Source organism: Necator americanus, chromosome II (genome assembly GCF_031761385.1).
Source record: "Necator americanus strain Aroian chromosome II, whole genome shotgun sequence".
Taxonomy (NCBI): domain Eukaryota; kingdom Metazoa; phylum Nematoda; class Chromadorea; order Rhabditida; family Ancylostomatidae; genus Necator; species Necator americanus.
Genome location: NC_087372.1, coordinates 23,816,091 through 23,839,454, shown reverse-complemented (window position 1 = coordinate 23,839,454; position 23,364 = coordinate 23,816,091). Strand labels below are relative to the sequence as shown.

The 23,364-nt window shown below is 45.0% G+C and overlaps 5 protein-coding genes across 9 annotated transcripts; 4 read left to right on the top strand and 1 right to left on the bottom strand.

The window, feature by feature from the left end:
- Positions 1–179: 179 nt before the first annotated feature.
- Positions 180–5,365, top strand: RB195_019219 (uncharacterized protein; the record flags this gene model as incomplete). Of its 3 annotated transcripts, XM_064186974.1 has the most annotated exons (4): positions 180–372; positions 4,654–4,714; positions 4,770–4,843; positions 5,274–5,365. In XM_064186974.1, 4 exons carry the CDS (start codon positions 180–182, stop codon positions 5,363–5,365), a joined length of 420 nt encoding a protein of 139 aa, XP_064042855.1. The 3 variants fall into 3 exon arrangements, with proteins under 3 accessions (XP_064042855.1, XP_064042857.1, XP_064042856.1); XM_064186975.1 differs by lacking the exons at positions 180–372; positions 5,274–5,365 and adding an exon at positions 2,950–3,025 and having other exon boundaries at positions 4,770–4,905; XM_064186976.1 differs by lacking the exons at positions 4,654–4,714; positions 4,770–4,843; positions 5,274–5,365 and having other exon boundaries at positions 180–620.
- A 2,268-nt stretch (positions 5,366–7,633) lies between these two features.
- RB195_019218 (uncharacterized protein) lies at positions 7,634–10,870 on the bottom strand (the record flags this gene model as incomplete). 3 transcript variants are annotated; one of them, XM_064186972.1, is made up of 5 exons in its annotated part: positions 8,889–8,961; positions 9,003–9,490; positions 9,668–10,253; positions 10,484–10,583; positions 10,750–10,870. In XM_064186972.1, the coding sequence occupies 5 exons, from the start codon at positions 10,868–10,870 to the stop codon at positions 8,889–8,891; spliced, it is 1,368 nt and encodes a 455-aa protein (XP_064042853.1). The 3 variants fall into 3 exon arrangements, with proteins under 3 accessions (XP_064042852.1, XP_064042854.1, XP_064042853.1); XM_064186971.1 differs by having other exon boundaries at positions 7,634–9,490; XM_064186973.1 differs by lacking the exons at positions 10,484–10,583; positions 10,750–10,870 and having other exon boundaries at positions 7,634–9,490; positions 9,668–10,213.
- Positions 10,871–15,618: 4,748 nt separating this feature from the next.
- Positions 15,619–17,643, top strand: RB195_019217 (uncharacterized protein; the record flags this gene model as incomplete). The annotated part of the gene is made up of 1 exon (XM_064186970.1): positions 15,619–17,643. One exon carries the CDS (start codon positions 15,619–15,621, stop codon positions 17,641–17,643), a length of 2,025 nt encoding a protein of 674 aa, XP_064042851.1.
- Positions 17,644–17,747: 104 nt separating this feature from the next.
- On the top strand, positions 17,748–18,455 carry RB195_019216 (uncharacterized protein; the record flags this gene model as incomplete). The annotated part of the gene is made up of 1 exon (XM_064186969.1): positions 17,748–18,455. The coding sequence occupies one exon, from the start codon at positions 17,748–17,750 to the stop codon at positions 18,453–18,455; it is 708 nt and encodes a 235-aa protein (XP_064042850.1).
- A 202-nt stretch (positions 18,456–18,657) lies between these two features.
- On the top strand, positions 18,658–19,023 carry RB195_019215 (uncharacterized protein; the record flags this gene model as incomplete). Its single annotated transcript, XM_013451274.1, has 3 exons — positions 18,658–18,710; positions 18,778–18,839; positions 18,896–19,023. The coding sequence occupies 3 exons, from the start codon at positions 18,658–18,660 to the stop codon at positions 19,021–19,023; spliced, it is 243 nt and encodes an 80-aa protein (XP_013306728.1).
- Between the last annotated feature and the right edge of the window lie 4,341 nt (positions 19,024–23,364).

Sequence of the window (23,364 nt, the reverse complement as noted above, 5' to 3'; positions counted from 1 at the left end):
TACAGTGCGATATGCTTGCTGAGCGTGTTATACAAAGTATTCACCAAGATCATCCACACGCGCATATCTAGAACGCTGGATGAAGTCCAGCCTCAAGAACAAGTTGGATTCCATCAGGGGTTCCGCTGCTTAGCATACTCCGCTGGAAAACTCCGTTATACGTCTTATTCGTACGTTCTATGACTATGGAGAAAGACTTCAAGAAGGAACTGAATAGCAGAATGAGAGCAGCGTGGACACCATTTGCACCCATCAAGGAAGCTACGGACGAACTGACGGACCAAGATCTTCGTGCTCATCTGTTTGACTCGGCACTTCTTCCAGCGCTCTGTTACGCAGCGGAGACGTGGGTAGACACCGTTGCCACTTCTAGTAAGCTACTTACTACTAACAGGGCTCTTGAGAGGTGTCTTCTGAAGTTTAACCGACGCACACAACACTTAACTGGTCTTCGCAGCTCCGACTCAAGAGGAATGTCCCTTCTTCGCGACCCACCGGAATATATATCGAAAGCAAAGCATAGATGGGCCGGTCACATTATGAGAAGAATCGAAGATAGATGGACTAAAAGAACGTTAGAGTGTATCCCACACCACCCCAATTGCCGTCATAGGGGATGATGTGTTCCTACACGGATGGACCAGCTGATAGTTCAGCTGGATACGGCTGAAGGACTTCGTCAACGTCACTCACGAAACTTGAGAACATCTTGGATGACAATGGCAAGGGAACAAAAAGAGTTGAAAGAGGTGCGGGACGTCCAGTGAAGACGGGCCATCTAAACATTTAAGTATCTAGTGAGCATCTTTGTTTCTGCATCACTTTTATAACCGACCAAATGATGTTTTCTAGTTGTTATCTGGTGGCACGCTATACCCACTTCTGCGTGACGTTCTTCGTTACTATAGCTTCGACCGGAAGTAGTCCAACCGCCGCGTGAGCAGTTTCTTCATGTCGAGTATTTCTATCACCGTAGACTGCGCTGCCCAATTCTTTGATCCTTACCTCGATACATCACTAGCAGCACGACCTTTGTTTGCGATGGGAATCATAAACAGACTTGGTTAAATGCATGAACGCCGGATTGGCTTAAGCACATCTGCTGCTGCTTCCCTTCTCTTTATCGAGCCTCTGCCGGATATTTCTGTTAATAATGACATCGTATTCCAGCACACAGCCCAAATAACAGAAATGATAAGTTCACGAGTTTAATGAGTCGTCTAGTCAATCGCCCTGTTTTCCGCTCACAATCTTAGGAAAACCCAAATCTTCTTGTTTTTCCCAGTAAAAATCATCAGTACATCAGACGACACTCTCAGAATTGTACGTAGACCTTATCACCGCAAGTGCAAGGGTGAACCTTCTCATCCGTATGATAAGCGGAAGAGTTTTCTTGGAAACTTTCTAGGTACAATAATAAATTCAACAAAGGATCAGCGTCTTCAACCTCCTTTTTGATCCCATTACAATATTACTCGACTATAATTTTCTCCTGTCTTGCTCATCTTTCACGTGTGCCAGGTTGATCTTCCGTTGTGTGCAACTCCCTAAAGGCATCATCTCACGAATTTGAGGTGGCATGGACTTCAGGTGGAGTATTCGTGCACGGGATCGTAGATTACGGAGAGGTAGGTAATTCCGTCCAGTTTTTGCCAATTGGCGTAAAAAACGGCCCGGAAGATGCGGCGCGTGCACAAGGCTGGCGCACTCCAATCGAAGTCGTCGAAAATAGTGGACCGTATCTTCCGGGCCGTTTTTTACGGCAGTTAGGAAGAAATGGACGGAATCACCCCCTCTTCGTAATCTACGACTCCGTATAAGAATAACCTACCTGAAATCCTTACCACTTCAGATTCGTGGGATGATGCCTTTAACTCCTTTTCTGGAAACGCATCGTTTAGCTGAGAAGAAAAGGAGTTGATGGGATTGAGTGCCGCGTCCACAACCCAGTGTTGGATTTTCTGGAGTGAGATTAAGAGTCTCATCTTCCGCTTACACTACGTTTCTGTCGTTAAAGGCATCGAACGTTCCAGAGCGCTATTCTTTACAAGGATTAAGGAGTTCCATTGGAGCGCGCCAGTCTTGTGCACGCGCCGCATCTTCCGTACCGATTTTTATGGTAATTGGGAAGGAATGGACGGAATCACCCCTCTCCTTAATCTACTGTGCCGTGTAAGAATACTCCACCTGAAACCTACCTCAGATTTGTGGGGTGATGCCTTTAAGTAAGTTGAACCTTGGTGTGCAGAGTAATGATGCCGATGATTACTTTTAAACGAAGAGAAATAAGTTTGATAATTTGCATTACCTCGCAATGGTGTATCAGATGATTTCGTTGTCTGACGTTTGCTCCGCAGGACTATTCTATTTTCTAAGTAAACAAAGATGTTTATCGAGTTGTATCTTTACATCGTTTCTGATGTTTTATTACCGATGCACCGATGAGACCCTTACCATACGGACTACAAAAGAGATACCACATCGTCGAAATCGTTTATAAAATTTGCTTTATTTGGAATTTGAATAGTGAAATCGCTTATTCGGGGAGAAATGACATGAAAGTTGATGATTTCTCCCAAATTTTCATTTTCGCGGCGATATTCTTCTTTTTCTGAGAAGCACCAGCAAAGCAGAGGTGGTGTTGTAGAGTTCAGATGTTGTAGAGTCTAGAGAATGACTTGAAGAAAGAACAAAGCAGAAGAATGAAAGCGGCGTGTGCAGCCTTTGCATGCGTCAGGGGAGCTACGGACGACGACCTTTACGCGCTCTAAAGTTGTTTTTAGAATTTAAGCCTGCGCACATAATGCCTAGCCAGCCTTCGTAGCAAAAAATTTGAGAAAAAGTATCTGCTTCGCGATTATCGGAATGAACGTTGGAAGCACGTCAGATGGGCTGGTAACATTTTGAGAAGAATTGGCGATAGTTGTACAAAAGGAGACATTTCAAGAAATGCTAAGCATCGTCTATGGGGATCGCCAAGAGATCGGCTGTGTTCGTAACCGGAATGGACCGGCTAAAAGCTCAGGTAAATGCGGCTAAAGGACGCAGTCAATGCCAGTGATGGAACGCACGACATCTTAGATGACGACTGCTAAGAGAACTGAAAACGAAACGTCTTAGTGAAGTAGTGGAAACTGTAGCCCGAGGAAGAATTGTTGGCGAGAAGCTAATCAGCTGCGTTATCACCTGCGAACGCTTGGAAACGGTGTCGCCTCGTCGCAACCTATGTAACTGATGCCGCTCCGTAAACCAAGAGTTTTTGACTGTAGCTATATGCGGCGAAAAGCGGTAGTGGTGTAAACGTCACCTTATTTTCTGTCGCAGACCACACAATTTTTGCACAGTTGAAAAGTGATATTACTTTCAGTTGTGTACTTGTATCAAATATCAAAGACGTCAAGGTTTTTTGTTGATAGCGGATTTGGCGAGGTTTGTTAACTTACAACATCGCTACTAACTTGTGTCCCAAAATCCGTCGCCGACGGATTAATCTGTCGCAAACCGTCGGAATTCTTGGAAATGGGCAAAATGTAATTTTGAAAATACCATTCGAAAGTAAATGAGCTGCTGATTTCAAATACACTTCGAGAATTTACTTTTGACAAATGTGTCGCCTGAAATGGGCAAAGTTTCGTCAAGCCCCATTAATTACTTTCACACCTCCGCAATCCTGCCATTAGCATATCTCGCGGATACATCTCCATGGAAGGAAGGAGTGCTCATAGGATTTCCGCTTATTTCTCGAAATTGGGCAAAATGTTTTGTGAAAACAGAGAAATTTTCTGCAATTTGGTCACTCGAAAACCATGAACAGCTGTCATCCAATGTTAGCGCCTAATGCACTTTTCGTAAAGGAAGGAGAGTTCTAGGCAAGTACCAAATCGCGAGACTTAAGCGTTAATTCTAAGCCGTTGACAGCTGTTCAAAAATTGGACCAAATAACGAAATAGAGTAAGTAAGAGAGTAGTAAGTTTGACCCTGGAAAAACTAGGCATTTTCAAAGCTAGAAGCTTACAATATAAACTATTGTCAAGTACAACTTGTTCATTGAAAAATTTCCAAGGAGATTTTTCTCAGCTTGAAAAGTATGGCTTTTCGTTAATCTTCGATGGAGCACTTTCGTCAATTTCTGAAGAGAATGGAAATTTCGAAACAACATATGATGTGGGGTACCAAAATGCTCTAAATAACCCTCTGATTACGGATGTAGTAAACATTTTGTCCAATTTCGAGAAATAAGCGGAAATCCTATGGGCACCCCTTCCTTCCATGGAGATGTATCCGCGAGATATGCCAATGGCAGGATTGCGGAGGTGTGAAAGTAATTAACGGGGCTTGACCAAACTTTGCCCGTTTTCGGGCGACACATTTGTCAAAAGTAAATTCTCGAAGTGTGTTTGAAATCAGCAGCTCATTTACTTTCGAATGGTATTTTCAAAATTAAATTTTGCCTACTTCCGAGAATTCCGACGGTTTGCGACAGATTAATCCGTCGGCGACGGATTTTGGGACACAAGTTAGAAGCGGTATTGTATGTGGTAGGCGGTCTCGCCTTTTTGTTTCAAACTATCTTCAGAGACAATCCTGGTTTTGTTGACGGTCATTTAATCAATAAATATTCGAAGAAATCATTCGATATTGTTCATTTTTAAGCTCTGTCTTCTCATAAACAGTTGGTAACCATCGTCCCGTGGGCCAACATGGAAACAACAAGGTGTGCTAATATGTTTACTCTGTGATTGGTATTTTTAAAATATTCGAGGATTCAGCGAATTGATCAGAACAACAACAAGTGCTGCGGAAATTGATAAAGAAAACTTTTACGATGACAGCGCATTTTTGGGTAGGCTCATACAATTCTGGAATGACGACTCTGAGGGCAACGAGAACGCAGTTGTTCGTTAATACAATATGTGAATGCAGAAACTGGAATCATATTTAGTTTGTTACGTGTATTATTTTTAAACTATGACACTACTCAGAAAAAATGAGATAGTGAGGATAATAAACAACAACTTGTGGTAGGAAAATAGTTGTGTTTGTCGTGAAAGCTTCCACTGGGTTAGCGCTATCAGCCACAACCACACCCTTCAACCCATTCCCCGGCGATCATATATCAACATAAGGAGTAGCAGTAGATGTATTCTACAATCCTCACTTTTATGAATACTTCTCCCACAAACACACTACTTTCAAAGTTTTTATCGCATTGATGATGATCTCATCCTTCTGTATAAATTTACTTGCACTTCGTACTCTATATTCTATTCCAGAGGAACTGAACAACTCTTCCTCAGGTTTCTGTCGAGTAAATCATCCGTTAAAAATTCCTTATCAAACCAACTACAACAACACATCATCCTGAACAGCCAGTGAAGGAATTTTTTATTCTTCCCATTTAATCAGTTTGTTAATGTCGACCAGATCTTCAAAAGCTAATATTAGTGTCGACAGCGAAGATTCCTAGACGAAGACTGAAAGCTAACTTCTAAATGTCTCGAAAAATCCGCACATTCATCAGGTTTCGGTTCCATATTTTTTTCCGTATTTTTGTGGGTGAAAAACAGAAGATTTCTTCTGGTGATAAAATTCCGTCAAGAAGCCGAAACAAAATTTACGTTAAAAAAAGGGTTCCGGTTGGTAAATTTCGCTGCCGGGAGATGACTTTTTTTCAACGGAAATTGGGAAACTTGGCCTAGGCATAGGCAACCTCTTAAGGCAATTAAAAGATAAGTGAACTTGAATAATTCTGGTAGTTTCTGATAGCGAATATTGTTATTATGCAATTCCCAGAAATTGTCCTATTTCCATAAGTTCCCGTTAAAGGTTGGAATTAGCAGGGTAGGGAGACCTACTGGTCGGGAGATTTTGACGGCACTTTTTCGATCAGCCAGGGGCTGTTTTTTCCTTTGCCCTTCTGCGCTAGTGTGGTAGTGGGAACTTAGACCTGATCAAATAATGAGCGCTGGTCCTTAGCAGAAGTGGTTTGCATTTTACATGCATCTAGACGATCGCTCAACTGATTGATAAGTACTCGTTGGTTATCGTATTTAGAACGAAGAAACTGAGTTACCTGAGGATAATTCTCTTGAGTGACTTGAAATTTGGTGATCGATTCGCGGGTCCCTCCTCTTAAGGTGATTAAGAACTTGAATAATTCTGGTAGTTTCTGACAGCGAATATTGTTATTATGCAGTTCCCAGAAATTGTCCTATTTCCATAAGTTTCTGTTAAACGTTGGAATTCGCAGGGTAGGGAGATCTAAGGACTTAGCTTGCAGTTGCCTATCTTGCGCATGAGATTGCATAGGAGTCGATAATAACTTACTTGGGTTAGCATTTGCGCAAGTTAGTGCACTACGTCGTGCCTTCTGCAAGATGAGGTAGTCAAACGCAAACGTTGAGGGAATACTGGATAAATTAATTTGCTCGCCCTTAAAGGCATCACCCCACGAATCTGAGGTGGTACGGATTTCAGGTGAAGTATTCGTATACGGGATCGTAGATTATGGAGAGAAGGGTGATCTTCTTTGTTCCTAATTGTCGTAAAAACGGCCCGGAAGATACGGCTTCGATATTTCCTACAAGGAGTTCGATTGGAGCGCGCCAGCCTTGTGCACGTGCCGCATCTTCCGGGCCGTTTTTTACGGCAATTAGCAAGAAATGGACGGAATCACCTCCCTCTCCGTAGTCTCCCATCCTGTATACGAATACTCCACCTGAAATATGCGCCACCTCAGATTCGTGGGGTGATGCCTTTAAGTTGCTCTGCAACTGCCACGTGGATTGAACAAATAGATTTTTAGAAATGATCAACTCAGATAGATAGTGACGATGTCTAGATGACCAAGGCAAATCTTCTCACGAGGATTGAGTTGTCTCACAGATTAGCAGAACACAGAGCAATGACAAATCTGTCTCGCTCTCGAAGTCGGGATGAATCCCTCCATTTCTGGGCAGAACGATAGGTATTTATTGTAACGGCGGTGCACTGCGAGAGCCTGTAAATGTCAACTTCGGTTGCTATCTGCCTATCGGATCATTGAGGAACTCTACGTGAGAAATTTCCACAATTTTTTGAGAACTAAGTAAATATTAATCAAAAAGGTTAGGTTAGTAGAAGGAAATCATTCCTCTTGCAGTCAGCCGAAATCGCTTTGCGACTCAAGGAAAATTCTGTGTTTTCCACAGAGGACGAGACACGTCCTCGAGTAATCTACTCCTAAGAGTTGAAGTAGTTTGCGGAAACAGTGATCAACATCAATGACGTTTTTGTCACCGTCACTGTCCACGTCTGGCTCCCTCGCACCATCGCTGTAATCCCAACAGGAGTCGCCATAATGGTAGGATTGCTAATTGACAGGAACACAATCGTCTTCAACGTGTGCAGATCGTAACCGTGCGCAACGTACCAACCTACAAAACGTACCGTGATATGTCCACGTCCACCTACTGCACGACTTGCTTTCTTTTTTTGCTACTAGCATGAGGTTCTCGGCTGGCGACCATTCTCACCTCCACCGCACTCTCTCGGTCTTGCCTTCCTAAATTGTTTAATTTACCAGCCTGAACCAATCCACCAGACTTTCTGTGATGTTCCCTCCGCTCGCCATCACTTCTTCTTCTTCTTCTTCCTAGTGTTTGTCCCGCGTTGTTGCAGGGTCCGCTTTTCTGCTTCTTGTCTTCCATTTGGTTCTATCCATTGCATCAGCCGTACACAAACGTGCATCTATCATATCCAGCTTCACACGGTCTAACCAGCGAATCTTTGGCCTCCCGCGCGGCCTCACTCCTGAAACGTCGAGCTTCAGAGCGGTTTTGGCAACAGAATCTTCCTCCCGCCGCAAGACGTGACCAAACCATCTCAGTCGCGCCTCCTTCATCTTCTCAGTTATCGGGACGACACCGAAGATGGAGCGCACGGTGTCGTTGGATACTTTCTCTTTTAGCGTTACACCTATCGTCCACCTCAACATCCGCATCTCCATAGCGTGCAGCACTCTTTCCAAGGCTTTCGTTGTCGGCCAGCACTCGCATCCGTAAAGGGCAACAGGACGCACAACCGTCCTGTAGATCTTCGACTTCAGTCGAACAGGGACTTTCTTGTCGCACAGTACCCCTGTTGCCATTTTCCATTTCATCCATGCAGCATTAACACGTCCTCGACCTTCTTGATCAATGTCGCCTGTGGAAGTCACTTTGGATCCAAGGTACTTGAAGCAGTTCACCTTGTTTAATTCGGTGCCATCAACACGAATTGAACCATCCTCTATCCTTGGTCCGCACTCCATGTACTCAGTTTTTGATGTGTTGAGGCGCAATCCATATTGCTGCAGCTGATCCTTCCAAGACTGCACTTGTTTCTGAAGACCATCTCGAGACTCCGACGCGAGCATGACATCGTCGGCAAAGAGTAGAGTCCACGGATGCTGCTTCTGGATTTCCTTCATTATCGTGTCCATGCACAGTATGAACAGCAGAGGTGAGAGAGATGAACCCTGATGAACCCCTATTCGTACAGGGGATGGCCTGCTTGTTCCAACAGCACATCGTACAACGCTGGTAGGCTTCGCATAAAGCAGCTTCGTCCACCGCACATATTCTTCTGGTACTCTATGCGACCTCATGGACATCCATAACAGCTCATGTGGGACACGGTCGAAAGCTTTCTCGAGATCGAGAAAAGCAAGATGCACACTGCGGTTCTTCTCCCGATGTTTCTCCAGGAGGATTCGGACAGCATGGATAGCATCCATAGTGCTGCAGTCCTTCACAAAACCGCACTGGTTGAGTGAAACGCTAACAATTTTCCTCAGACGAGCTTCCAGGACACGCTCAAAAACCTTCATCGTATGGCAGAACAGTCGTATAGGTCTGTACGAGGTGCAGTCAGCAATGTCTCCTTTCCCTTTCCAGACAGGCACGGTCACGGAAGTTTGCCAAACGTCTAGAGTCCGTCCTTCTGCAACGATCTTGTTAAATAGAGTTGCGAGCCACATGGACCCTCGATCTCCTAGCAGCTTCCAGACATCAACAGGTATGTCATCAGGACCGGTTGCCTTGTTCGACTTCATTTTTGCGAGGGCAGCACTGACTTCGACGGCAGTAGTTGGTAGAACAGGACCCTCGACGCTGGGAACGGTTGGGATGGGAGGATGACAGAACTCTTCGTTACACAAGTGATTGTAGTACTCTCGCCACCTCTCCAGGATCTGACCAGAGCGGCGCAGAACGGCTCCATCAGCTCCCTTAACGATCTTGGTGTGCTCCATATCCAACGTTGAGCGATGACGCGCTCTGACTAAACGATACACTGCCCGCTCGCCTTCTCTGGTATCAAGCATGTCATACACAGCCTTGTAGCGGTCCGACTTTGCCTTGGAGACTGCCTTCTTAGCCTCCCTCTTCGCCGCTAGGTAAGCACCCCGATCTTCAGGCTGACGCGTCCTCCACCAGAGCTTATACTTGGACTTCTTTTCACGAATTGCCGCCTCAACTTCCTCGTTCCAAAACTACGTAGCCTTTTGTACCTTTGGCTTACCTAGAGTCGTCTTTCCCAGAGTGTTTTCCGTGGTCAAGCATATAACGCAGGAAGTAGACAACCACATTTCCGCCACACTACGAGTAGGGTGGGGAAGTGTAGATGGAGCCACGGACGCGAAAAATACCTCCTTTCGATCCTTCAGATTCCACCATTTGATGCGCTGTGTTTCAGTCCTTGGATGTCTCTTCCTTGGACGGGAGATTTTCAAGTCCATAACGAGCAGATGGTGTTGGGCAGCGACATGGTCTGTAGGGATGACTTTTGAATCCTGCAGAAGTCGGCGATCTCGTCGGCGTAACATCCAGAAATCTATTTGTGTTTCACGACCGCCGCTGGTGTACGTGATCAAATGCGATTTTCTTTTCCGATACTGCGTGTTAGCAATGATCAAGTCACTTGCAACAGCATACTTCAGGATTCGCAACCCGTCGTCGTTACGAGCTCCATAGCCGTATCCACCATGACAACTCTCGAATCCGTCTTTCCGGGAACCGACATGTCCGTTGAAGTCTCCTCCGATTAAAAGTACTTCTTCGCTTTCCAGGGATTGGACGTACTGCTCCAGATCTTCCCAAAAGCACGCCTTCTCTTCTTCACTACAGCCCATCTGTGGCGCATAAGCAGAGACGACTCGCAATTCCACTTCTCCTGTATCTACTTTTACAGCCATCAAGCGATCCGATAGTCGATCCACCGCTGTGACGCTATTTCTAAACGGCTCGTCCAAACGCCATTGCGATTTGATGTGCCGTGGTAGATGAGCTTGTAGTCATTGCCTAATTCCTTTGACTTGGAGCCTTTCCAGCGAGTCTGCTGTATACAACATATGTCAACACGGCGTTTTCTGAGACTGTCTGCCAGTTCACGACTTCTTCCAGTAAGCGTCCCAACGTTAAGTGTTGCCAAGCGCACTGGATGTTGCTGGCGATGGCGGACTAACTTCTTTGGCCGGCTCCGTCCTCCACCCGGTAGCCCTCGCATATTTGCCACATTGCCCGGGCGAGGACAATGCGCGTCGCTTCTGGGGTACGCCCTAGCTTCTGAAGAACACATAGTAGACATTAGCAGTATCACGCGACGGGGGTGTTGTCCTCGGTCGGCTTGTCGCACTAGCAAGCTAGCAGCCTGGCACCGGAATCGTCGTACTACCTCCTCACTTAGCTAGCCTGTAGCCTTGGCCCAAGGACCGGGCTACTAGCCGGACACCTTTGTGGCATGGTTGAACCTGCCGAGACGAAGTCTCGCCACCATAGCTGCCCGACGGCCAGAGCCACCGCTGCGCCGCTTTGAGGCGTGAGGTAGGATTTGCAGCAGCTCCGCTCGCCATCACTGACTAATGAAAATAAATTAATAGGAGTGATATTTTCTGTAAGATTAAAATTGTGTTTTTCTAACAACGTTTTCTTTTTTTTTCTTAGAATAATTCTAAGCTAAATATTCCATACTATTTTTTGTAAACGCGTCAGTTCTACATTTGGAGAACATTCAAACTTCACCTTTAAGCACTCCGTCGATACCAATGTAATACAGAGACGACTTGGAATCATCACTCAAAGTATAAGTTTTCCTCCTGTTTCCCCTAACAGTTATCACAGAATGATGTTTCACATAAAATGAAGTGAACGACATCATCGTACTGATAAAGATAACGTTCCACATCAGATTATGTAAACCCTTGGCTGCTATATAAGCAGCAGTTAGCATTCTTGTTCCCACTTTCTGAAGAACGGGTGAGACGTCGATGTCACGAAAAGCAACGCGGAAAGTGGATACGTCGCACCCCATTTTATAGCTATCTAGCGTCGGCGCACCAACTCGACGCTGGTGGACCCGTCGCACCCATTTTTTCGAATTTCGCGACACACAGACACACACACACACAGAGACACGCACACACACACATACACACGCGGACTAAGCTCGTTATTATATACCAGTCTGAGCGTCCGGCTAAAGCCGGACTTCAGACTTTCTGTGGTGTTTGCTTCGCTCACCTTCACTGATAAACGAAAATTAATATTAGTGTAATTAGTTGTATGAAATTGGACTTGTGTATCTCCAGCAATCCTTCTTCCTTTTTTATATTATAACTAAATGCGAAAGATTCCATAGTCTTCTTTCTAAACGCGTCAGTTCTACATTTGCAGAACATTCGAGCTTCAGCTTCAAACACTCCTTATCAATATATTATAGACAATATTTGAAAGTATCACGCGAAATATGGGTTTTTCTCCTGTTTTCTATAAACGGTAATCAAAGAATGGTGTTTTGGCATGAAACGACGTGAAAGACATCATCCTACTGATAAAGATAACGTTCCAAGTCAGATCACATAAACATCTTGCTATTATTTAAGCAGCCGTTTTCATGCGCGTTTCCACTTTCTGAGAACGGCATGCTACCAACTTGAGGCGAACGAAGAAAGAAATAGATACGCGGAGGAGTCATGAAGGTGAAAAGCACAGCGCCTAATGGCCACGGCTATGAAACAGGTGCAACCATCTATCTTTTGCGTCACGCACACGAAGTTATTGCGCACCAATCCGACGCCGCGGTACCCGTCGCACCACATATTATAGCTATCTGGCGCCGCCACGACAATCCGACGCCGGTGGACCCGTCGCACCTCCTTCTATAAGTATCTGGCGCTGGTGGACCCGTCGCACCCCATTTTATATCTTTCTCGCGTCGAGGCACCGAGCCGACGCCGGTGGACCCGTCGCACCCCCCTTTTTGAATTTCGTGACACACACACACACGTGACAGAATAAGCCCGTTATTATATATCATGATCATAATATATTCATTGGATGCGTGATAACTAAGATTTTTTGTACTCTGATCAGAATATTTACGTCCACCAAGAAACCTTCATAATCTCTAAAGTGGTCTACAGACTTCTAAGATAATCTCTGGAAGTGATCTTTTGTGAACTGGTATCTAGATACTTGACAGTAAATACTTTGCTTTCTGCTTTGTACATTAGTATTTCAAGAACAGCGTTTTCAGGACGAGACCAGCAAAGCTGACAGCTCGCGCTAATCCTCACAATAGTGCACAGCACACTTCAAAATGTAACAGTTTTATCTCTTTCATAGAACGAGTACATACTTAAAAACTAAAATACTTTGATTTGTTCTGCAGTATTGTTAAGTAATGAAGGTATGGTATAGAATGTTAGGTGACGTCCAAAATGAAGTGATATTACACACAATTACTTCATCGTCAAAATCCAAGAGGGTCCATCGAGAAGAATTGTTCAGGGAATGCATTGTACTCATTTGCCTTGAACAGCAATAATCATTCCGCGCAGGCCACACAAAACAAGCAGAATTAGCCCGTTATTATATATCTGAACGTCCGGCTAAAGCCGGACTTCTGCCTTTCTGTGGTGTTTGCTCCGCTCGCTTCAGTGATCAACGAAAATTAATATTAGTGCCGTTTTCTATGAAATTGGACTTGTGTATCTCCAACAATCTTTCTTCCTTTTTTATATTATAACTAAATTATAACTAAAAGCGAAAGATTTCATAGTCTTCTTTCTAAACACGTCAGTTCTACATTTGGAGAACATTCGAACTTCAGTTTCAAACACTCCTCATCAATATATCATGATCATGATCATGCTATATAATAACGCGCTTAGTCCATGTGTGTGTGTGTGTGTGTGTGTGTGTGTGTGTTTGTTTGTTTGTCTGTCTGTGTGTCACGAAAATACTCCACAATGATGCAAAACGGTGCCCTTGTGAGGCATAGAACCACCGCCATGCACCTGATAGGCGAGCGCTTTACCTTTTATCCATTGTCCAAATTCATATGCAGTCGATGTTTTCTTTGATAAGGCAAGTTAGTTTTTCTCATATGTTAGTGAGGGTAAATAAACTTTTGTGTGAATGTATATTTCCAAATTTGCAGACTATCATGCTGTATAATAACAGGCGAATTCTGTCATGTGTGTGTGTGTATGTGTGTGTGTCTCAGTCAAGAAATTCCAAAAAGAGAGGGACACGAATACTATGGCGTCGATTTGGTGCGCCGGAGCTCCAACGTGGTAAAATTGGGTGAGACGGGTCATACGGCGTCGAATTCGTGCCCTGAGCCAGATAGGTGTAAAATAGGGTGGGACGGGTCCCACGAGGTCGCAATGGTGCGCCGATGACAGGAAGCTATAGAGTGGGAAGAGACAGGCTCCACTGCGTCGGATTGGTGCGTGGGAGCCACAACGAGGTGGAATGGGTTTCTATGGTTCCTTCGCATATCTATTTCCCAGCATGTCTCCCTGATGCTGCTAACATTCTTTCTTCAAAAAGAGGAAACACACATGTGAACGGCTGCTTAAATACAATACATAGTAGCCAACAGTTTCCGCGATCTGACGTAGAACGTTATTTTTATCACTACGATAGTGATATTCACGTCATTTCATGTTAGCACATCATTCTTTGCTAATAGTTGAGAACGGAGGAAACTCATACGTCGAATAATGTTTCAAAATTATAGAGGTTTCAGAAAAACATAGATGTAAAATCAAGTTTGATTGTTCTCCAAATATAGAACTGAGCGTTTAGGGAAAATCTTCCATCTTTGCTTAATTTTTCGGGTAAAAAAATTGAAGAGCGCTTCTGTGGGAAAAAGCAATTATAATTTTACAAAAAATGTCATTACTGTTATTTCTTAGAAAAAAGCCTGAAGTCCGGCTTTAGCCGGACGTTTAGGCTGGTATATAATAACGGGCTTATTCTGTCACGTGCGTGTATGTACCAGTCACGAAATTCGAAAAGGAGAGTGCGACGGGTCCACCGGTGTCCAGTTGTTGCCTCGACGTTAGATGGCTACAAAATGGTGTGAGACGGGTCCACTGGCGTATGTGGTGCGCCGGCGTCAGATTGGTGTTCCGGCGCCAGGTACCTATAATATGGGGTGCGACGGTTCCCACAGCGTCGAAGTGGTGTGCCAGCGTCGTGGAGCGGTAAAGTGGGGTGCGGCGGGTCCAACAGCGCCGAATTGCTGCTCCATAGTGCATGTTGCAAAAGGTGAACGCGACGTTGCATCCTTTTACATTCATGGACACTGCGCGCAATGGTTTTCACCTCTGCGACTCCTCCTCGTGTCTGTTTCCCTGCACATTTGCCTCAGGTTGGTAGCGTCCTTCCTCAGAAAGTGGAATCACGAATGAAACCGGCTGCATAAATAGTAGCCAACAGTTTGTGTGATCTTACGACAAACGTTATATTTATCACTACAATGACGTCGTTCGACTCATTTTATGCTAAAACATCATTCTGTGAAGTTTGGTTGTTCTCCACATGTAGAAATGACGCTTTTAGAGGGAAAACTATGAAACCTTTTGCCTTTAGTTATAATAAAAAGACGAAGAAAGATTGTCAGAGGTACACAAGTCTAATTTCACAGAAAACGGCACTAATATTAATTTTCGTCGATGAGTAAAGGTTAGCGAAGCGAACTCCACAGAAAGTCTGAAGTAGCCTTTAGCCTTTAGCCGGACGTTCAGTCATACACTAAATGCATTCCACTGAATTACCGTCTCGTTCTGTCCAGTTAGGGTAATAAAAACCCTAAGTCTCTAGTCCCACGGATCTCCCTCACTACAGGGATCACAGCCGGTTAGTCGCGAGGCTACGTGGCGCGTCCCCGGGTGGCGGATAGGGGGCTAATCGCGGACCAAAAGCGACCTTGCGCTTGCCCAGAGACGCAGGTGGATTCAGGGGATGGACTCCCTGTTTCTGCTGAGCCAGGACTGACTCATGACATCCTTGTATCCCGCAAGTCGGTCTGGCCAAAAGCCTGCAATCAAGTGACTGGGAGGTGCAAGGGAGGCGGTTTGGAGTCGCCTCCAACAAATAAGCTCCACATGTCCACACCGGGAGAACGAAAGTTCTCCCAGAAACTCATGGAACTAGAGGCTTGCAACCTGCCCATGGGTTTTAAAATTTTTAAGCAAAACACAGTAATAGAAAAGAGTCTCCTGATTCCGGAGGAAAGCCTGGTACGGTAGCGCCAGGTAGGACGGGGTTGCAGGAGTCATGTAGGCTACCAAAACGGAAAAGGACTAGGATGGCGATCTGTACTTATAACGCACGTACGCTTGCATCGGAAGCGGCCATCGAAGATCTGATGATACAAGCCAAGAAGATCAAGTACGACGTCATCGGACTGACCGAGACGAGACGACGTCACCATCTCAACGCCGTATATGAAACTGGAGAAGAACTGTTCTTAGGAACATGCGACAATAGAGGTGTTGGTGGAGTTGGCGTCCTCGTCAACACGAGTATGGCAAAGAACATCGACTCTTTTGAACAACTTACGACCCGAATCGGACGTCTGCGGATGAGAAGATGTGGCCCAATATCAGCTTTGACTATCTTCGTCGTTTACGCTCCAACATCAAGCTACGAAGAAGAAGAAGTCGAAGCTTTCTATATGGACCTGGAGAAGTTCTACCAAGAAGATCATGCCTTCTACAAGGTCATAGTTGGCGATTTCAACGCTAAAGTTGGCCCAAGAAGAACGCCGGAGGAACTTCACATCGGGACCCACGGCCTACAATGGAATGACCAGGGAGAGAGGCTCGCCGAGTTCATCATGACGACTAAGACCATCCATGGGAACTCGCAATTTCAGAAGCCCTCTTCTTTACGCTGGATGTGGGAGTCACCCGGTGGAGGGTACCGTAATGAAATAGACCACATCATCGTCAATAAAAGGTTCTGCCTGACGGACGTCGGTGTTGTACCAAAGTTCTATACGGGATCGGACCATCGTCTCCTCCGAGGAAGATTTTCCTTCACAAGGAGAGCAGAGAAAGCCGCCAAGTTCAGAGAGAGAAATCCCAGGACTACCATCAGCTGGGATCTCTTCGCTACGCTAGCCGGCTTTTGGGAAGATTCAGCAATGGACAACATCGACGAGGAATATGACCGGCTTGTTGAACACCTTCACGACTGCGCGAAGAAGGCTGAGAGTTTTAAAACCACCAGGAGACGCCTGTCTCTTGAAACTCTTGAGCTGATACGCCAGCGTGGAGCAGCACGAGCCGCAGGGAACCAAGAACTCACGTCCGAGCTCGCAAGGCTTTGCCGAGAGGCGATAAAGGAAGACCTTAAAGAGAGAAGAGCAGAAGTGCTGGCTGAAGCTGCAGAGGCGGGGAAAAACATCCGCTATGCCCGTCGAGACTTCGCCAGTCGCAAGACGAGGATGACTGCTCTCCGGAACCCAAAGGGAACAGCCATTGCATCGAGAAGGGGGATGGAGAAAATCATCTACGACTTCTACTCTGATCTCTTCGACAGCCATGTCCACTTGCCTCCTCACCATCTGAGGGAAGATGGACAAGTCATTCCAGAGGTTCTCCCGTCCGAAATACGACATGCTATCATGTCGGTAAGAAATCGTACGGCACCCGGTCCCGACAGAATAAGACCAGAACACCTGAAGAGCCTTCCGCCAGTACTCATCAACACCCTGGCGAGGCTCTTTACACGTTATCTGTCGGAATGCAAGGTTCCTAAACAGTGGAAGACCAGCAAGACCGTGTTGTTGTATAAAAAGGGAGATCCACATGACATCGGCAACTATCGCCCAATCTGCCTACTGTCCGTCATCTACAAGCTCTTTACAAGAGTAATCCTTAATAGGGTTGAAAAAGTCTTGGATGAAGGACAGCCATGCGAGCAAGCAGGGTTTCGAAAAGAATTCAGCACGATTGACCACATTCACACTGTTTCGAAACTCATCGAAGTATCACGAGAGTACAAGATGCCGCTCTGTCTCACCTTCATCGACTTAAAGAAGGCTTTCGACTCGGTTGAGACGGAAGCGGTCGTGGAAGCCTTGGACAACCAAGGCGTCCCTACTCAGTATATTAAGGTACTTCGAGAGTTGTACAGTAACTTCACGACCGGAATTTCGCCATTCTACAAGAACATCATCATTGACGTGAAGAGGGGGGTCCGACAGGGTGATACAATTTCACCCAAAATATTCACAGCCACCCTCGAGAACGCAATGCGAAAGTTGGAATGGGACGACATGGGAGTGAAGGTTGATGGTCGGCAGCTACCATTTGCGCTTTGCTGATGACATCGTACTGATAACACCTAGCATCAGCCAAGCGGAACGAATGCTGACCGAATTCGACGAAACGTGGATGCATCGGTCTTCAGCTGAATCTACAAAAGACGATGTTCATGCGGAACGGATGGGTCTCGGATGCCCCATTCACGCTCAACGGAACGAACATATCCGAATGCACCAGCTACGTTTATCTGGGTCGGGAACTGAACATGATGAACGACCTGACCCCCGAGCTGGGCAGGAGGAGACGAGCGGCTTGGGGAGCGCACAAGAGCATCGAGGATGTAGTGAAGAAGACCAGGAACACCCGGCTCCGTGCTCACCTCTTCAACACCACCGTACTTCCTGCTTTGACCTATGCTTCGGAAACCCGGGCATTTCGCAAGCAGGAAGAAAACGCGGTGAGCGTCCTTGAACGCGCAATTGAGAGAGTGATGCTAGGAGTATCCCGTTTCACGCAAGTGAGGGACGGGATTCGAAGTTCCCTCCTACGTCAGCGATCGAAGATTAGAGACGCCGCCGCGTTTGCCAAGGAAAGTAAAATAAGGTGGGCCGGACACGTGATGCGCTTTGATGACAACCGTTGGACCAGAGCCGTGAGCGACTGGGTTCCCCGCGATATTAAGCGCACTACAGGAAGACCGCCGACCCGATGGTCAGATTTCTTCACGAAGTCCTTGAAAGAAAAATATGATGCTCTTCGTGTCCCACGCGAAATGAGGAACCACTGGGCTACTCTGGCACGGGATCGGGACAAATGGAAGAATTACTGGCGCCCGCTCGACCAGTTCGAAGATCAACGGGAGTCAAGGTGATCAAGGTGAAGTCTCTAGTCACCCATTTTATAATTAAAGGAAACTATTTAAAGCAGAAGTCCGAACACTTGATGCACATGACATTTGTTACAAGTAATGAAAACTTTGAGCAAAGTGAAACGTGAGAGCTGCATTTGTTGTTACAGAAATCTCGAATGAATCCGTCTACAGATTACTTTTGTTCTACATTGCGATTATAATAATGTTTGCTCTGCTATTATGTATAATTCTTTACGGAATAAGAGCTCATTATAGGTGAGATTTCTATTGTATCTGTGCAATGAAACTACCTTTCATATTCATAAGCGTATACATATTTTAGGAGCGAAATGATCGACGAGCTGGACAGGGTACGGCAGGAAAATGAGCCAGCAAGAGTGTACTGTAAGCGTTGGACATTTTAATCACCATTGCCGTCTGACCCTCATCAAACTATTTAGTCGTCGAGGCGGGATCAGGAGCAAGAAGAATAATGCCTCCTCCTATTTCGCCTCCGCTAACAGAACAGCAAGTCTACTATCCTCTCGGACAAATGCTTGTCGACGAAGCAAGAAGAGCAGCTCTATAGAGGGCAAGAAACTCAAGAAACTCCTAATTTTGCTCGATTGTTCTATATACAAAGAGAAAAACCAATTTCATGTTAAACTTCTATTCTGCATAAAGTTCTCGAAAACTTCTATTCTGCAATGTTCTCGAAATTTCCGAGTTTCCAAGCTTCGCATCTCCTTGTTACGAATAGTGGAGTAGATGATTCTTTTTCTTGAAAAACAATAGAACGGCGAACAGACTGTTAATAGGGAAGGCTCACCGTACTGAAAATGCTTTAAGAAAAGGTTTGAAATTCTCGTCTTTCAGGAGGACTTTAATTCGAGACTTTTGAGGATTTTCAATGCTGTCCTCAATGGAACGAATAGAAAGATATCAAGATATAGTTTGCAATTGCCACGGAAAAACGTGAAAGGCTACATGCTCTTCACACCTTCACCTGCACGGGTGATGGAAGATGATGTGATGAAGACGCCTAAATTAGTGAAACAGATAGTCGGTAAAACAGCTGTTTACATCTGCATGAGAGCTGCATTCCAAAAGGGCGCTTTCATTCACTCGTTTTCGTAAATGTGACGATTGCTTCGTATCTACGAAAATGTTTTCCCAACGAAGTGCCGTGAAAAAACATTTCCTTGGGAAAATTCATAAGTCTCGACCACTGATCAACTTAATTCCGAAATTAGTGAGACGTGTTTTGCGCTTTTGATGTTATACATGCAAACTGGGTTCAGAACCCTACCTAGTACTACAGAGAACCCGATATGGAAAATTTCTAAAAAAGGTGCCTTAAAAAAACTGATTTAAGAAACGATTCTTTCACCAAAATTATTTAGACTCAGTTGTGTCAAATGTTTATGCTTTGCTTTTGCTTTGCTTTGTTTTCAAGAACGCATGAAATTTTTCCACAGCCAACTTATAAGAGTTTTTCTTTGCTAAACCAACGATTTTCCAGGCCTATTTTCTCTGCTTTTTCTGAAGTCGTGATAATGCCCCTCTGGACAATTCAACTACGTCTATCAACGCGATAAACAGGTCCGCAAAATTTTGTTTTCATTTATTTGTGAACACTGCAGGAAGTATTTTGGGTTTGGAGTCTTACATGGGACTAAGGCAGAAGAGAAAGAGGTTGCCGTTGTGAGAGAAGAATAAAAGAGTAGTGTTGTCATAGTGGGATACAAGAATGCACGGCTGAAAAGTTTAATGTACCTATAAAGTACGTTTTTGATATTTTTCTTCAAGCAGGCACTTGTCTTCTCATCCATGGCTTCTAGACGGCATATCCTCACTAGGTTTTAGTATTTTCAACAAGGCGGCATCAGTTCCGCGCAATCAAACAAAGAATAAAGAGAACATTGCGTCTGACATTGAAAGCAATGTTACAACAATCCAGAATCGAACAGGTGCCCTGTCGAAATACTGGGTTTATGAAATAAAGAGGACAAAATGAATGGGGTTGATCAGCTGATTTGGGATCCTCCTTGGTGCTCGATATCAGTATTAAGCCATGTGATATTTCATCGATGAAATGACTGATTTGTCAGTGCATGTCCCGTACCATTCCGACATAAAGTTATCGACTCCAGAAGGAGGACTGATTGATTGATCGTGACGTCGTAAGACGTAGTAGTCTTCCGTAGTGTCAATATAGAGAATAAAAATTTCCTTCTTGAAATGAAGAAATCTTGTAATTCTAATGCGTGTGATTCAAAGAATATTGTTTCTTTGTTTTCAGTGTTACTGATGACCCTTATCGTTCTTCCGCATAGTGCTCATTGTAGCGGAGCAGTGTGGCGCTTGGTCCAAAAATTGAAAGACTCCTACGTAGAACAGAAGACCCTCGTGTGTATAGAGCGCAGAAATGTTTTTTCCGTGCATCCCACGCGGAAAGGCGGTGTAGCGCAGTGCGTAAGAATTTCCACTGTCTCCGTCGAAGTTTCGATTCCGTCCTAGTGCCAGCCAACCTTTTATTCCTGCAGGTTTAATAAATTTGCACCACTCTTGTCCGGGAGGACGAAAACACTGACTTGATGCATCGGCTAATCCTCTCAAGTCATCGTACAAAGTAGTTACGCATTTGTAAACTGTGGGCGCGGCGGCGCGTAACAAGTGGATTGATTACCAGCAAACATTTTTTCCTTTTCCTTTATGCAGAGATCAGGAATGAATCATCTTGAATGATCGTACGAGACAGTTGCGTTGTCTAGTAAACAGACGCCACACGTTTGCACTGTGCATCGTGCAGGGGAAATTTGGAGCTTGAGAGTGTATGTTTCTTAAAATTTGTGAGACAACATGTGGAAGCTGGAGCAACATGTTCAACGGCACTGTGTGAGCGGTGATGAAAACTGGTGTAGGCGAGGCGACGAAGGCATGGAAAATTGCCTAAGGAAGTGATGGGTTTCTCCTTTTATACTGTATAGAAATATTATCGAGTTTGATAAGCTGTACACGAGTTTGTTAAATAAATTTATTGGCTAACGTTTCGGCTATATCGCCTTCTTCAGAGCCTGAAAAGGGCGATATTCAATCTACAATTCAAACGACCAATCTCTCCACAACTAAACTGATAAACTCCACGCCTACTTTCAATCACAAATTTAGCGACTACACTGAATGCTCACCTTAGTTCGGAGACGCCTACCATGGACCGCTGACTGGTCGATCACGAAGGCGAATGGTTCGAATGTCACATTCGGATCGGAAGAACCATTCGAGATATGGCGCGAGTTCCCGCGTTATCGACAGACATTCACCCTTGCGGTTCATTTTAGGGTCTTTGGCTTGGATCCAAAATGCCTCCAGCGATTTTCAAGCCAACATTTTAGATTCGTGCGCTAAGATTTGGACCCTAGTTTCAAAATCGGCTCCTTCGTGTTTTTGTGTTCTATGGGCACCTAAAGGTGTTCATTCTCGTGACCTATTCTTGCCGCTCACGCTGTTTGATGCGGATATACAGCGGTCGTGCCGTTTCACCGACATACTCGTCTCCACAGTTCGTGCAAGAAATCGGGTAGATTTCCCCGGATCTCAAGCAGTCACATGGTCTACCTGTGGGACAAATAATACAGTTCGTTGTTGTACAAATGGTATCGTACAAACGATTCCAAACTAACTGACGTTCCAAATTGTTCGGTGGTATTTCAACGACCGAAACGGAGCTATCCAAGTCTGCTCTCCTCAGACACCGCCTAATGGCAGCGCTCATTTCATCGGAGATGTAAGGAAAGCAGAGAGGTATCTTATCTGTGGTGGATCGGATTTCATAACCATTCGAAACAGCAATTTCGTGAGCCAAAGTTAATTATTCCTTTCTCTCCTCAGGTTCACTACAAACGGTTCTTGCCGTGCGAAACATGTTGTTAAGCACAGCTTTCTTCATATGAAATGGAAGAGCAGAAAGAAAATGAACCAAGATGTTTTTATTACTAGGCTTACGATGCCATTTCGTTTGGTACGTACCAGTTTGAGATGCCAACCTGGATGTTCAAAAAAGGAAGCCAGTTGCCTTGTGGTTTCTCCCTAGCAAGTTTCTGTACAACAACGAACTGTATTATTTGTCCCACAGGTAGACCATGTGACTGCTTGAGAGCCGGGGAAATCTACCCGATTTCTTGCACGAACTGTGGAGACGAGTATGTCGGTGAAATGGCACGACCGCTGTATATCCGCATCAAACAGCGTGAGCGGCAAGAATAGGTCACGAGAATGAACACCTTTAGGTGCCCATAGAACACAAAAACACGAAGGAGCCGATTTTGAAACTAGGGTCCGAATCTTAGCGCACGAATCTAAAATGCTGGCTTGAAAATCGCTGGAAGCATTTTGGATCCAAGCCAAAGACCCTAAAATGAACCGCAAGGGTGAATGTCTGTCGATAACGCGGGAACTCGCGCCATATCTCGAATGGTTCTTCCGATCCGAATGTGACATTCGAACCATTCGCCCTAGTGATCGACCAGTCAGTGGTCCATGCTAAGCGTCTCCGACCTAAGGTGAGCATTCAGTGTAGTCGCTAAATTTGTGATTGAAAGTAGGCGTGGAGTTTATCAGTTTAGTTGTGGAGAGGTTGGTCGTTTGAATTGTAGATTGAATATCGCCCTTTTCAGGCTCTGAAGAAGGCGATATAGCCAAAACGTTAGCCAATAAATTTATTTAACAACCTCCTGTGCGGCTTATCAAACTCGATAATATAAATTCAACTATGCTGAGGTTCATTGAAAGTGGAACTTTTCAACTGTATAGAAATAGACGGAACTTATCCTTCAGGGGTAATCAGCGGATATAGATACATAGACAGTATCTTCCAGCAATGATCGCGTTATACTTCCGCACTTTTGTTGCAAATACACCACTAAGAGAT